Source organism: Capricornis sumatraensis, chromosome 6 (assembly GCF_032405125.1).
Source record: "Capricornis sumatraensis isolate serow.1 chromosome 6, serow.2, whole genome shotgun sequence".
Taxonomy (NCBI): domain Eukaryota; kingdom Metazoa; phylum Chordata; class Mammalia; order Artiodactyla; family Bovidae; genus Capricornis; species Capricornis sumatraensis.
Genome location: NC_091074.1, coordinates 19,696,951 through 19,712,323, shown reverse-complemented (window position 1 = coordinate 19,712,323; position 15,373 = coordinate 19,696,951). Strand labels below are relative to the sequence as shown.

General features: G+C 47.3%; 1 protein-coding gene and 1 non-coding gene across 2 annotated transcripts in view; one reads left to right on the top strand and one right to left on the bottom strand.

Annotated features, from left to right (window-relative positions):
• Window positions 1–12,967, top strand: part of ACO1 (aconitase 1) — a 67,722-nt gene extending 54,755 nt beyond the window's left edge. Inside the window, exons 18-21 of the mRNA XM_068973690.1 lie at window positions 2,793–2,940; window positions 8,039–8,161; window positions 11,214–11,399; window positions 12,175–12,967. Of these exons, the coding sequence (XP_068829791.1) occupies window positions 2,793–2,940; window positions 8,039–8,161; window positions 11,214–11,399; window positions 12,175–12,288 (571 nt within the window). The 3' untranslated portion in view covers window positions 12,289–12,967. The remainder of the gene's footprint in view (window positions 1–2,792; window positions 2,941–8,038; window positions 8,162–11,213; window positions 11,400–12,174) is intronic.
• Window positions 81–152, bottom strand: TRNAG-UCC (transfer RNA glycine (anticodon UCC)). The gene has a single exon. It is a non-coding gene; the product is annotated as a tRNA-Gly (tRNA).
• Window positions 12,968–15,373: the final 2,406 nt, after the last annotated feature.

The following is a 15,373-nucleotide window of genomic DNA, read 5'->3' as shown; positions in this document are numbered from 1 at the left end:
AGTTGTGGCGTGTGGGCTCTGGAGCACACAGGCTCAGTAGTTGCGGCATATGGGCTTGGTTGCAGTACATAGGATCTTAGTTCCCTGGCTGGGGATTGAACCCAGGACCCAGCATTGGAAGCACAGAGTCTTATCCACTGAACCACCAAGGAAGTCCCGAGAGACATGTTCTTTACAGAGAGCAGCTTTGAGGATTTGCAATTTATGCCTCCATTCAGCAATCCTTCAGTCATATACCTATTTTAACAGGTATTACAGTAATATTGACTTCCCTGGTGGCTCAGACGGTTAAGCGTCTGTCTACAATGCAGGAGACTCGGGTTCGATCCCTGGGTTGGGAAGATCCCCTGGAGAAGGAAATGGCAATCCACTCCAGTACTATTGCCTGGAAAATCCCATGGACAGAGGAGCCTGGTAGGCTACAGTCCATGGGGTCGCAAAGAGTCAGATGCAACTGAGCAACTTCACTTTCACTTTCACACTAATATTATATACTGCTATTTAACAAACCCTGAGTCAAGAAGATCCCCTGGAGAAGGACATGGCAACCCACTCCAGTATTCTTGCCCAGAGGGTCCCCATGGACAGAGGAGCCTGGCGGGCTACAGTCCATGGGGTCACAAAGAGTCGGACACTAAACCACACCACAGTGCACCGATACCAGCCAGTGTCCATCCCAGACCTGACTTGCCTTGAGGTTCTTCTGGGGAGATGAACATTCCTGGCCCCATCCCCACGTGCTGAGTCACCTTCGTCAGGGACAGGGCCCAGAGCCAGTATGAGAAACAGCACTGAAGCTTTTTTTCCTTTTTTCCCTGTGGGAGAGGCAGCTCCCTTGCCCCTCCTCTCACTTGCTGGGCGGGCAACCCATTCTCCTCACAACTTTCCCCTTCTCTCTTGCTCATTCAGTCTCTGCCTTGTCCCAGTGCACCCCATGGGGCAGTCTGTTCACTCAGACCGAGAATATCTCCTGTCCCACAGGATGTGCGTGTTGTGAGTTTAAGAAGACAGCCCAGATCTAGCGGAGGTGAATGCACAGTGGTCGTGTCGAGACTTTTCTTTAACGTGGGGCAACTACTTTTTAAAATGTATGGCAGCTGCCCATACACAGATAGTGGGTTGGCTAAAAAGTTCACTCAGGGTTGTCTGCTGTTAAGATGGCATGGAAAAAGCCAAACAAACTTTTTGGCCAACCTAATACATACGAGATTTTAACACTTATTTGTTTATTTGGCTGGGCCGGGTCTTAGTTGCGGCATGTGGGATCTAGTTCCCCGACCAGGGATGGAACCCGGGCCCACTGCACTGGACGTGTGGTGTCTTAGCCCCTGGACCACCCAAGGGAAGTCCTCATATTATGAGCTTTTAAAGGGGTGGTTCTGTCTTGAGTGGGAGATGCAAGTCCATCAGCAAATAGCAAAAGGCAGATGTTCAAGGTGGGTCTGGGAGTCCTGCTCTTCCCGTTACCCACACTGCTCGGGACACACTGCCCACCATCTGGTTCCTTGCATGTTCAAACAAGGCCAAGTACCCCTCTGCCTGAGACCCTTCGGGTGAGCTGTTTTCTCCTCTTGGATGCCTTTCCCCAAGATACCCTCTTAACGAGCTCCCACGCCAGGTTCAAGTCTTCCTCCATAAGGTCACGCCCACCATGCTTTTCTTGCCCTGGCCTACCTTTCCTTAGGTATTAACCACAATCTCGTAACACTTGTGTAGGATGCTCTTTTAAAAAACTTCTCTGTCTCTACCTTCTAGGATGTAAGCTCTGCGAAAGCAGGGATTTGCTGTATCCCAGGCACCTGACAGTACCTGGCATGTAATTGGTGCTCAGTGAAAAGCTGTTGAATGAATGAATGGGAAAGGCTTCTAAGGACAGAGAAGCTAGAGAAACAGAGTTGAGGCTGGAAGAAGGAACTAGGAAGAGAGAAGTAACCAACACCTCTTTTGATTGGTGGTTATTGATACTCTTTAGAGAATAGAATGAAAGGAAATACACCTTTCCCGAAAAATACATATCCACAGTTTGGACCTAATTTCAGGGGTTCATAGACACTCACCTACTCCTGAAGCCCATGCTTAGATTCTCAGTCTTCAGAATTACACTAACGAATGAATCATCAACACACATGGTTCCTAGCATTTTAAGAAACATCCCAGTGAACTGGTCACTGTTCATTGTTGAGATGTTCTTCCTGACATCTCAAAACGTCCTTTCATTCAGACCCACAGACCAGACTTTTCTTTGATTTTAGGACTAGCAGTTCTTGTTCCGCTCCTTCGTCCCTGCCCTGCTTTGATCTTACAATAATACTAAGTCACGTTGCCAGTTACATGTTTTTTAATTGCATTGAGTTCCTGGACAAATTTGAACCTTCTTCTGTTTAATTTATAGAATGTATTTTATGTGTCCCCCACTCTTGGCTCCACCAAACTGACCTACCCGAGTATTCCCTTTGCTTCCTTTTTTTCTTAACATTTTATTTTTAATGAAGCTTTATAGGCTACCTTACTGAGTAAATAAAATGCTCTTTCTGAAGTTCCTCCCAATTGCTCTACCCAGATTTATAAGACTGTAGGTTGATGCTGGGAGGCTATAGATTCACCATCGCACCTGCCACCTCTCATTGTGCCCTCAGTCGAAGCTATGGAAACAGTTTTTCCACCTTGGAGAACAATACTTAGTAGACTTACAGAAATACCTAGGTTTGTGATTTTTTTCCCCCTTTCATGGTGTAAGCCAGGTTTAATCTCTCAGTTCCCTAAACCAGCTTCTCTCCTGCCTTCGTTACCAGCCTGACTCCTCGAGAATTCAACTCCTATGGCTCCCGCCGAGGGAACGATGCCATCATGGCGCGGGGGACATTTGCCAACATCCGCTTATTAAACAAATTCTTGAACAAGCAGGCACCACAGACTATCCATCTGCCTTCTGGTGAAATTGTGAGTATGATGTCTTCTGCTTCCTCTAGAAGCCAGCATTTCTCAGGCTCTGGGTGGTTCAGAGCTTGCACTGTCACTTTCCCTTCGGTCTTATTTTTATTTTCCACACCTCCTCCTGCCTCTTGCTTTACATAGTCCCTCTTGCCAAGTGTTCCATATATGCAGAGTTCATCCCTAAAGGAGAGTCCCTTTAAACTGGGAGGCCTTTTCCTGCTTAGAGATTTCTGCGTCATGCTTTAACTAAATCTAGTTTATTAGGAGTTGAGCTTAAAAAGCCTCCAATTGAGGTTTCATCGGTTCAGAATACTTGAAGGGGAAATTCCAGGTTAAGGTAGAGGATATTTACTAAGAAGTGCTGTTTTATGACTTCAGTAAAATTTAATTAATCATACCGTCAGGGAAGGAAGAATATAGAGGACTGTGCAGGCCTGCTTGGGTCCTAATGGGAACCACGTGGAGTTGGTTTATTAGAGCTGGAATTGTCTGTTCACAGAGGGCAGGCATGGGGAGAGGTGGGAAAGCCTGCCCTTGAAGTCAGACAAGCCTGGGTTCAAGTCCTAGCTCCACCTCAGAGCAGCTGTGGAGCCTTCTTCAGCAATCTGCCTACCTCTCTGAGCCTCACTTTTCGTATTTGCAAAGTAAAATAATATCTACTTTTTAAGGTTCTGAGGCTTAACCCTGGGTGGCATACGTGCTTCAGTCACTCAGTCAACTCTGCAACCCCATGGACTATAGCCTGCCAGGCTCCTCTGTCCATGGGATTTCCCAGGCAAGAATACTGGAGTGGGTTACCATTTCCTACTCCAGGGCACCTTCCCAACCCAGGGGTCAAACCCACATCTCTTGTGTCTCCTGCATCGGCACTCTACCAGTGCGCCACCTGGGAAGCCCATCCAGCACAACGTGAGTGCCCCGGACATATTTGTTCAGTGACTAGCAGGGACAATAGACTACTGAGGGAAAAGGGTCCAGATGAATGGTAAAATCCCCAAGAGACGAAGCAGGGACTCGCAGTTAATAGCCTTTGAGGGCCTCCGGGATGCCAGCTGTCATGGTGGGGCCCCTCACTGACAGCCCTACCGTGCGCAGAACTCCTAGTCAGATGGTTAGTGCCTCAGCTTAAATAAGGAGACAGCATCAGAGATAAAGAGACATTGGAGTCAGGCCTTGAACTTGAAAGACAGACCTAGACAAGAAACAGAGGAATAAAGAGAAAAACAGGTAATGCACAGAGTAGAAGAAAACTAAGAAAAACAGTTCTTTCGTCAGAGTGATAAGAGATGATTTTCTGTTGGTGTAATCAGAAGACAAGAAGGAGCTCTTAAAAAAAAAAAAAGTCCCTAAAAAATTTCACAGGAAAAGTTGACTAGTTGAGAAAATCTTCCAGAAGGTAGAAAGACAAAGGGGGAAAATAGGAAATGTAAGAAAAACCAAAGCCTGAACTGAGGAGGACCAGCATCTGACTGAATAAAGATGCTAAAAAGAACAGATAAGATCGGAGAGGAAATTGTTAAGAGTTAACACAAGCAATTCTTCAAGTGCAAAATCTGAGATTCCAGATCGAAAGGTCCACTGAGCCCACCCAGCCACATGGGTAATGCTCACTCCAAGTCACATCTCCGTGAAATTAAGAACAGCAGAGGTAGGAGAAGACCGAGAAACTTCGGAGAGGGGGAAAGAGGCTTACGTGCACTCTTCTGGGGGTCAGACGCCCTCAAGGCAGCCCAGGAGACTCGGGCTGAGGAAAGTTGTCGGCACTCTAAAATCTGTATCCCTCATACGCCCAGCCGAGTGAGGGTAAAGCAACAGCACATTCAGATATTCAGAAGCCTTAAAAATTATGTGCCAGCCCCAGCCTCAGAAAGCTGCTTGGTAATTGGGTTCCACCAAAACGAGAGAATAAACCAGATACAGGGGAAGATGTAGGGTCCAGGAAAAGGAAGTGCGGGGAGTCGCCAGGGTGCTGCGGAAGGGAGACTCCTCTGTCACATGGACACGCCCCAGAGAGCCAGTGGGCCACAGGAATGAGGGCGTCAGGAGTGACACCCCGAATTGCCTGATAGCTGTCAATGTCTTCAGAAAAGACTTGCATCGAAACTTTAGGTAGTGTATTCGTTAGTTAATGGGTAGGGACACAGAAACAGGTGAATGCACACACACACACACACACACACACATACAAATTTATTATTTCCAGTGGGAAATAAATTTTTTTTAATTGCCAGGAAAAGGAAATCTGAGTCCATTATGTGGCTCAGCTGTAAATAAAACAGCATGTATGTAATCAAAACATATGGCCAAAAATAAAAAAAGATATGACAGTGATATTAGAAGGCCCTGGAGAGGAGAGGTTGGGGAGGGGGAGGGCCCTACAAGAGTGGTAGTTGAAAGAACTAAATCCTCTAGGAATTTAATGGATAATAAAAAAGGAGAAATGAACTGACCAATTATATACTTAGGGATCCAGAGGTGAGATATCAGAAGAAACCAGTAACTTTTATGCTTTAGAAGAGAGGGCGAGTGCAGGGAGCCGATGCTTTATAAGCTGCTTGCTACAAGAGAAAAGGCAGGACCCAGAATTCGAACCTGCTGAGTCCGCACAGCTGGGTTCCACCACCGGCTCTGCCATGGAGTCCCTGTCTCTGCCATGGAGATTGTCAGCTCTGTGGTAGTTTTGAAAGCACTTTAAAGCACACACTCCCACATTCTTAATATCCAAACTAGCAATAGATACCTCTGAAAATATCAGGTAGGTTGTTTCTTTTCTCATCTTTGAAAGCATCCAGGCTTTTTGGTTAGAGCAGACTTTTACTGTTTTGTTTTTTCTTTTTTTTCCAACTGTTTCCATATTTGTGAGTTCTGTTCAACTGAAGACAGACAGATCCTACCTAGATTTAGGCAGTGCCGTGTGACATTAACCACAGTCTCCATCCTTTCACCACGGTAGTAATTTGTGAAAGCCTACTTGAGAGTTTGATTATATACCTTTCTAGCACTCCTTTCAAATCAAACACTCCCTCTTTAGAGGGATCTTATTTTCTGACTTAAGTAGCGACAAAAAAAAAAAGTTTCATTATTTGCCATCAATGATATCACCTGTCTTTGTGAAGCCTCAGCTCAGCAGAATGTTCAGAGTTCCTATGAGAAACAAATGAATCTATTTGTTAAAGCTGTTTCTCATATATACTAAGAGATTCCTTAACCCTTTCTTGTCCTGTATTGATTGGTGCTTCATCAGTGTTTCTACTATTGTTTCCTTGATCTCCATGTAGAAGGGTGTCGGGGTCCAGCCCCGGCTGGATCCAGGGTATCCAAAGCAGGGACAGTGTGGCGAGAGAGATATATAGATTTAGAGAGAGATAAGGAAAGAGTTTGCAGTTAAGAGAATAGAGGGGAGAACAAGGCTGTATTCCTTGGTTTACATAGGAAGCCAATAAAGCCCTGAGACAAGGGACTTGAACCATCTACGTAGGGCCACAGGCACCTGCTTGAATAGCGGAGGGTGCCCCGCCTTGGGCTCCCTCTCGCGTGGGTCTTAGAAGCCCAGGCAAATAAGTAGATACGGCTAGCCTCTATGCCCCATATGGGAATCAGCCAGAAAATAGAGTAAGAAAGAAAAGAAGACATGGGGGAACCAGTCTTTCCAGGAACTGGCCCGAGAAACTGGTCTGTCCTTTATTGTCCAGAAAAGCTTTTTATACTTTCGGTTGTACATAGAGATCAATGGATAATACAAAATTATGCAGCGTCATCATCCCTGACTCTTATCGAGACCAGGCTTTCTCTCTGCATACCTAGCTGTATACACAAGTCTTAGGTGATTTACTTCATCTTCTGGCCAGGAGGCCTATTAGCATTTTACGGCCCTTTTCTGATAAGGGTCTGTCAACCAGAAAACTTATTTGCTTTAAAAGTGTTGTTCTTACTAAAGTCTGGTGCCACTCTCAGAAAGCACTAATTAAGGATACATTCTTATATAGCAAGGACACAACAATTTATAACAAGGAAGGAGGAGTACAGTGATTTATAACAAAGAGAAAGTTCACTAACTCAAAAGTCTAGTGTTGCTAACATCAAAACTACTATATTCCTTTTTCTATATCCCAATTACATTGATTAATATCCTCCAGGTGCCTAAAAGATAAAGAAAATGGAGGCCTGGCAGCAGTCATTGACTCAACAATAAAAACTCATCACCAATAATAATTCTTAGCTCTTTAGAAAAGGCTCTATATCTTTAAGACATTTTAAGCTGCGTGCCTCTCGCGGTTGAGGGGCTGTAAACAATCACAAGTTGTAAAAGTCTCTAACTGTCAGGCAAGTTAGAGAGCCATCAGAGGGGTTTGAGCTGAGACACTCCTTTTATATGCAGGAGACTGTTAACTGGAGCTCTAAGTTAATTCTTTCCAGAGAAAGGTGGTCGGGGATAGCCCCCTATTATGTCAGAAGAGTGGAAAGCACAGTACAATAAAGCAGGCAGACTCTGGTTTGGGGGGTAGATGCTCAGGAAAATCCAGGGGTACCCATGAGGCCTGAGGTCAGCCTTTGCTTTTTGCCAGGCCCCCTTCCTCATGACCTTTCCCATGGGTGGGATTCCCCATGCTGGCTCCCAGCAGAAGGGTAATGAATAAAAGTCTGCATTTTTGTAATTTCCAAATACATGACCTTTTTTTGTGTTAGGCCACCCTTCACAACTGACCATCACCATCATCTCTGGTACAGAATCAAAATCCACATTTAGGTGGGATTTTCTGCTTTTGCTTTAAAATATTTTAATCAATGGAAGAGTTAAAAAAAAAAAAAACTGCTCTAATTTCCTTTTTCCCCCATGCCCTTGGATTTGAATGTTTTTCTAAAATTAGGGCAATAAGGCATTTCACTTAAGAGTATAAAATTCAATTAGATAGAGGTAAGTACTAATAGACAGCATTAACTGGAAATTTGTAGACCAGGCAACTGATTGGTTGAGCTTGCCATTGACTTTACACTGGCTTGGCCGACTACAGACACTCCTGCATGTCCCCCCAGGACTCACTGGCCTCTGTCTGCACGCTGTGCCTTCACTCTGTCGGTAAAACCTTCCTCCTCTCCTCCTCAGCTTGATGTGTTCGACGCGGCTGAGCGGTACCAGCAGGCGGGCCTCCCCCTCATTGTCCTGGCCGGCAAAGAGTACGGCTCGGGCAGCTCCCGAGACTGGGCCGCCAAGGGCCCTTTCCTCCTGGTGAGTAGGACGCAGAGACAGCCCTGCAGGCAGCTGCCCCCCTGAACCAGAAGGGAAGCTGGGGGGAAGGCTTTACTTTCCAAGAAGATGCTGTGGGAGAGCAAAGCAAGCTCGGGGAAGCGTGGACTGTTTTCTCACCTCCTGCTTGGTAGATCAGGGCTTCTCTCCCGGAGTGAAGTGAGTCACCAGGTTCCACGCCATCACATGTTGCTACCCTGGGAGCCATGGATCTTTGGGTGTGTCTGGAGGATCTTGAAGTCTATGAAATTACATCCAGAAGTGTGGAATGTGTGTCTTTTTTTTTTTTTTTAATGGGGAAAGTTTCATGGTTTTCATAATGTTCTCAGGTTAGCACCTGAAGCTTATTTAAGACCCTTTTCCCAGGTCAATGTGAGGAATAAGCTGATGCTACTGTCTTGACTGTTAGGTTCACAGAAGGGAAAACATCAGGAGGCTGAAAGTGAAAGTCTCTCAATCGTGTCCGACCCTTTGCAACCCCATGATCTATACAGTCCATGGAATTCTCCAGGCCAGAATGCTGGAGTGGGTAGCCGTTCCCTTCTCCAGGGGATCTTCCCAACCCAGGGATCGAACCCAGGTCTCCCACACTGCAGGTGGATTCTTTACCAGCTGAGCCACAAGGGAAGCCCAGGAGCCTGAGCTCTGAATAAACTCAGGGAATGCACTTTTTACAGCTGCTTTTTACTGCCAGTGAATGGTCTGTGTACAGGCTCAGTAGAAAAGGAAGCCCTCTCTTTGTGTAGACAGACAGCTCTTCAGAACCTTCAGCCGTTTCAGGGCTTGACCGTAAGCTGTCCCTGTGGGAGGGGCCCCCACAGGGAGTTTTTACCTCTGGCCCCTTTGCTGGCCCTGAAAGCAGGGCCACTCCTTGTGCCTGGCTTCCGTCCTCAGGGTGGGGTAGAGTAGATTAGCTGATATCAGTTTAAATAACGATGGCTTGAGCAAATCCATGTACTTGGCAGACGCTAAGTCAGTTGATATCCACAAGTGCCGTAAAAAATACATGGCTGTCTGGCAGACAGCCCTCCAGATGCCCAGGTCTTAGCAAGACCGGCCCCCTTTTTTTTAAGTCCATCAGTTTGCAGTGGAGGGGGCAGTGTGGAGAAAAGATATGTTATCAGTTGGTAATTTGCCGAAGGCCTGCCTTTTCTAGAAACTGCTGAAAAGAACCTAAGAAATTATAAAAGGAAGGCTTTTAGGAAGGGAGCCGGGCACTGCCAACAGCAGTGAGAGCAGGAGCAGTTGGGGGCTGGCGGGAGACAGTAAGGTCTGGATAGGCGAGTCCTGGCACGGGGCTCTCGAGTCTGGTGGGGCTGTACCAGCCACAGGGCCAGGGAAAGAGCCTGGCATCAGTGATCTCACAGAGGGAGGCTCTTACACATCTGAAGCTTCATGGGGTGCGGCTGATGCAGGCAGGACACACTTCTACCCCTGGGAGGAGGGGGTGGCTCCTCCCATTTATTAGAGCAGGGATTGACATCAGGTTGGCTGTCAGTTACAGGGAGACCAGAGCTGAGGCATGTCCCTCATAGCCCCTCAAGTAACAGCCATCAGAGGGTAAATGTTTCCCTTTAATGAACTAACAGGTGGGGCCGTCTTGGCTTAAGGGGCAGAGGGCAAGCACGCAGGTGAGTAGGGTGGAGGCGAAGCCCGACCAGGAGAGTAGAGGGTATACAAAGAGCAAGGGAACAGCCATCTTTTAGGGTCCTGACTCCACAAGTGTCAGCCTCTCTACAGAACTGCCCTGAGTTCTGTCTGCCCAGACGGCCGTGCACACACTTCCTTCTGTAGCTGGCCAGCCTCAGCCACGTTGTCTGCAGGCAGAGAGGGCCGGGCAGCGTGACCTGCAGCCCCACACAGCCCTCCTCGCAAAGCTTGGGGCGTGAATAACCTGTGTTTACAACCATTGCCCCTTCCCCCCCCCGCAAATAAATACATAGTACATACGTACATAAATCTATACAAAATACCTACTGTCCTAAAGAATCTGCTCTTTTAAGTCTGTGTTTTTAAACTTGGAAACACTTTGTGATTTAAAAAATACCTATGCCCAGATCTCATTCCCAGACGTTCTGGTTTGGTTGGTAAGGTGAAAGGCCTGGAAGTCTGGATTTTAAAAGCCTCCCCTGGTGACTGTAATATCAGCAGAGTCTTAGAACACCTCTGTCTAGCCATGGTTCTCCAGACTTAAAGAATCCCATCTTCTCCCACCCATGCTTCTGCAAGAGATTCTCATACAGTAGATCAGGGGTAGTAAATACCCAAGAATCTACATTTTTAACAAGCTTCCTGAGTGACCCTGATTTAGGGGCTCTGAAAGGATGTTGAGAGCTTTTACGGGTGTCTTAATATATTACAGTTAACTAATATTTGAGATTTGGGTGTTCTAGTTAATCAGGTATCCTGGTTTACTGATCATTGCTGTATATTGTCAGTTATAGGTTACCAATAAAATGCACTTTATAGGAAGCTTTATATCAAGATTATATTCAGTGCAATTTGATCCTTGAAACAGGAGGTATAAAAGCAGCACACCGCAGGTGATCAGTTCCTGTCTCTGTAGTATGTTCCGAAAGTTGTGTTCTGATTAAATCTTCTATGTCTGCTAATACAGCCTACAATAATACCAAAATTCAAGGGGGGAAATGAATTTTCTTTGTGTTTATTTGTAGTGTGGTTTCCAGACACAGTGAGAGTTTGTATCACAAATTAAGTGTGCGGTTAGACTTTGTGGGTTCAAATATCCTGACAGACCACTGACTCCCAGGGTGCGGGGCACAGTACCAGTGTCTCCATCCAGGGTTGGAGCGGGTGGAAGCAGAGAGTTCATTTCATTGCCTACATGCTGCTTATCCAGTGGAGGCAGTCGGTCAGCTACGGTGCTCTTCATAATGGCAACATTTTATGTAAAGGATTAATTGGTATTTACGAATTTAGGCAGGAGACGAGTTGTGACCTAAGAACCCTTTTGTAAGGCGTCTGTGTATCTAAAGAAAAACTGTCTGAACTACTTACTCTCTTGGTTTCTCAGGGAATCAGAGCTGTCCTAGCGGAGAGTTACGAGCGCATTCACCGAAGTAACTTGGTCGGGATGGGGGTGATCCCTCTAGAGTACCTCCCTGGGGAGAGTGCAGACACCCTGGGACTCACCGGGCATGAACGATACACTGTCAGCATTCCAGAAACCCTGAAACCACGAATGAAAGTCCAGATCAAGGTAAGTCAGTGCCTTTCCATGCCAGGTCCAGCTAAAAGGGACCCCCTGTTCGTCATCAGTCTTTTTTTTTGTTTTGTTTTAATTTGGTCATGCTACAGGTCATGCAGGATCTTAGTTCCCCACCCAGGGATCGAACTCGTGTCTCCTGCATTGGGAGAATAGTGATGAAAAGTTCAGGGACAGGGCATTTAAAACACCTTTTTATTATAAAAATGTGAACAGACACACTCACTCCATCCCTGCACCTCACCCCAGGCCCTGGCTTTGATGAGCACTGAGGTGAAAATGACAGATTAGCCCTGGGTAAGGCGAGGATGAAGTGTGGCACCGTGGTCCCAGGGTGATCTAGCTGCCCAGGCAGACTGAGCTGCTGAGCCGTGTCCCAGGGTGAGCCTCTGGGCCAGCGCCTAGGGGACAGCCTTAACAAAGCGCCTGCTGGCTGCCAACACTTCCTTCCTCCCACCGTCTCTTGTGTAAGCTTCGAAAATATTCCAAACATCGCTAGTAATTGCTGCCCCGAGAGGCTGTTTCTAATTCTCCGGTGTCTCTCACTTCCATCACAGATGCTCTGCAGGGCTTTACCTTGTAGATCAGTACCTGGGGCATCTTGTTAAGTAAAACACAGCTTACTGCTCAGCGGGTCTGGGCTGGGGCCGGCCGGCACCTGCTCCAGGTGCTGGGTGCTGCCGGGGCATGGACTGAACTTGGAGGGGCAGTCTGAGGGCTGGCTTATCTCCTCCCTCAGCAATTCTTCTTTGCTTCTCTGTCCTCCCAGCTGGATACCGGGAAGACCTTCCAGGCTGTCATGAGGTTTGACACCGACGTGGAGCTCACTTATTTCCATAACGGGGGCATCCTCAACTACATGATCCGCAAGATGACCAAGTAGGGCCTGGTCTCCTGGGAGAGGGGCGTCCCAGCTGCCCGGCGGCAGGAGGAAGCACAGCATCCGCAGCCCGCAGGCCCTGGGTTGGCAACCTCTCCGCCGCTGGCCTCCTCCCCCGGCCCTCCCCTCCACGCAGGGGTGCTGCCTGCCCAGGGCGCCCTGAGGTTCCAGTGTGGACCCTCTGCACACAGAATCAGCGGTTCCCACATGCTCTATTTTTGTTAATCTTTTTATCTTGTTCTAGAATTTGGGAGCTTAGAATGGTAGGACTGTCACTTGTGCCAAGAAGGGAGAGTTGAGCCTTTTAAGGTCACTGATCACTGAATGTTGATTTTTCACTCTTAGCCTCTAATGTTCAGGTGAACACACGTCCGTCTCCTGCCCAGTTTCTGGCTCCTCTCTGTTACCCTCTGCCCAGTGAAACCTTCCGCTTGAGAGTCCTTTGCCTCTGTGCGCGCTACCAGTGTTAACTGACAAGGCAGAGGGGCATGTGTTCGCACGGGGTGACTAGTCCCTCCACCCCGCCCTTTCCTCCCGTGAGCAGCTCAAACAGTGGAAGTTTTTGCTTGCGCACCTTTTGACAGATCCACACTGGAGAAGTACGGAGATTTCTTTCAGTAGTTTCAGAAAGCTTCCCTAGAAGACTTTTCATATATCAAAAGGAGAATTTTGGAGGTGGTTTTGGAGAGAGATGCAGAACATTTCTAATTTGAATAAGATTAAATCTATTTTCAAGGAAAAATTTTGACTTTGGTATTGAATTCTGCTGTGTGCGTGGCCCTCATTTTGTGATAATTAGAGCAGAGCAAATTTCAGACTGCAGGTTCCTGAAGTCTGAGTGATCTTTGAGTTTTGTTCTCCAAAAATATATTTATTTGGCTGTGCCAGGTCTTAGTTTTAACATGAGAACAATTAGTTGAGGCAGGGGGGATCTCCCCCGACCAGGAATTGAACCCAGGCACCCTGCACTCGGGGCACAGAATCTTTAGCCACTGGACCACCAGGTAAGTCCCTCGAGTTCTTTTTTGTAACCACATCAATAATATGCAGGTTAAATGGCTGTGTTGAACCTCATTTACAAGCACACAGGACAGTAGCAATAGCCTGGGGGCAGTGACAATGTAGCTTGGTGAACAGATCATAATTTTTTTCTTCTTCAGCTGGGTCATCTGCTCATTTTCATCACTGAAGTCATTTCAGGGCACACGTCGTAGTCTGCTCCAGCCGCATAATGAAATGTCATAGACTGAGTGGCTCAAACATCAGAAATTTATTTTCTCACAGTTCTGCAGGATAGACGTCCAAGACTGAGGTTCCAGCGAATTCATTTTCTGGTGCGAGCTCTCATCCTGGCTTGCAGCCAGCCACCTCTCCCCGTGTCCTCGAGTGGCCTTCCCTCAGTGCATGTGCGCAGACAAAGGGTGAAAGGACAAGCTCCCTGGGGTCTCTTCCTACAAGGGCCCGGCTCTCGTGACCTTTATTTAAGCTTACCCTAGAGGCCCCATCTCCACAGAGTCACAGCGGGGGGTTGGACTCCATATAGGAATTTGGGGTGGAGGGGGGGCACGTTCAGTCCGTAACAGGGCACCTTATACCTTACCAATTAATCTCCCTCTAATGAATGTTAAGGCTCAGCTTTCAGCACTCAGGGCCTGTGGGCTGGTCAGCAGAACTCGGGCTGTGTGCTCACTCAGTGACATCTGACTCAGCAGCTCCATGGTCTGCAGCCCGCCAGGCTCCTCCGTCCATGGGGTTCTCCAGGCAATACCAGAGTGGGTTGCCATTTCCTCCTCCAGGGGATCTTCCCAACCCAGGGATCGAACCCACATCTCTTGTTTCTCCTGCACTGGCAGGCGGAATCTTTATCACTGGCGCCAGAACACCCAGGATCAAATCCTGACCCCAGCTCTCCCCCAAATAATGGACAAGGCAGGTTCCCAAGCATCCTTGCCTCTGAGATTCTGAGATCTAGCTTCTGTTCATGAATAAAAATCACAAACAGAACCCTGTTGTACAATAAAACCCTGTGACCCACATATTAAAATCAGTCCTAGCATAAAAACACTAAGGGCTGAAAAAACACATCCACCCCTCAGGCCTCCATTGCTGAGCCTGGGAGCAGCCTGGCTTCCCACCCTCGGTGCTCATGGGGAGACATTCTTGTGGCTATGACTTCTGGAATGGGGTCGCTTCACCTCTGAATTTCTCTCCTCTCCCTTCCAAACACCCTCTATCGTGTTCATTAATAAAGTGTATTGGGCCAGTGTCCCATCCTTGCTCTCAACCAGGCTGGACAAATAAACCCCTTTCACCTGGTTTCTCAAGAAGGCACTGGGTGCTTACTCTCCAGCTGAGAAGCGTGCTGGGCCCAGCCCCTCCTTCCTGTCTATGGGGTTCCCATCTCCTTTGTTCTACTGTTTTCTAAATTTGTATCTGCCTGATCCCTCCTAGAGAAACAAGTGCTCCTGGCGCACAGTGAGTTCACTGAGGGACATTTTTCTTGCAACGAATAAGCACATGTAACTTTAGTTACAGTGTTAGAAGCACAATTCAAACTGCCTAAACAAACAGAAAAAATGGGCTCAAGAACCAAGGTGGGCATTGCCACAGGGGTGACTGGATCTAGTGAGTCAGACTCAGGTCCTTCCAGTTCATTTCCATTTGTGATGGCCTCACTCTGGGCCAGTCCGTGTGCTGGGGGATATGGCCACTGACAGCTCTGGGATAACAGTTAATAGTTTGTGATCTTAGATCCCAGTGTCCCCTAGGCCAAAAATATTGGGAGTTTCCTAGTCGCCTAAATGAAGAACCTTATTTTGGGCACAGCTGGCCTTTCAGGGTTGAGTTAGGACAGTGTGGCAGAGCCATGAGAGCTGCTTCTGAAAACCAGGAACCCAAGCTCCACGGGCTGCCTTCCTCGGAAGCTGTTAAATGTCCTGACCACAAACAGAATTTAACAGGTAAGTTGTTTTTGTTCACCTGTACAAAGACTATATAATTATAGTTGATATTTAACAGTTTTAATAATTTGCATCCTCAAAACTGAGGTCTGCATTTTAAACACAGATTTGTTGAGTGGAATTTATAG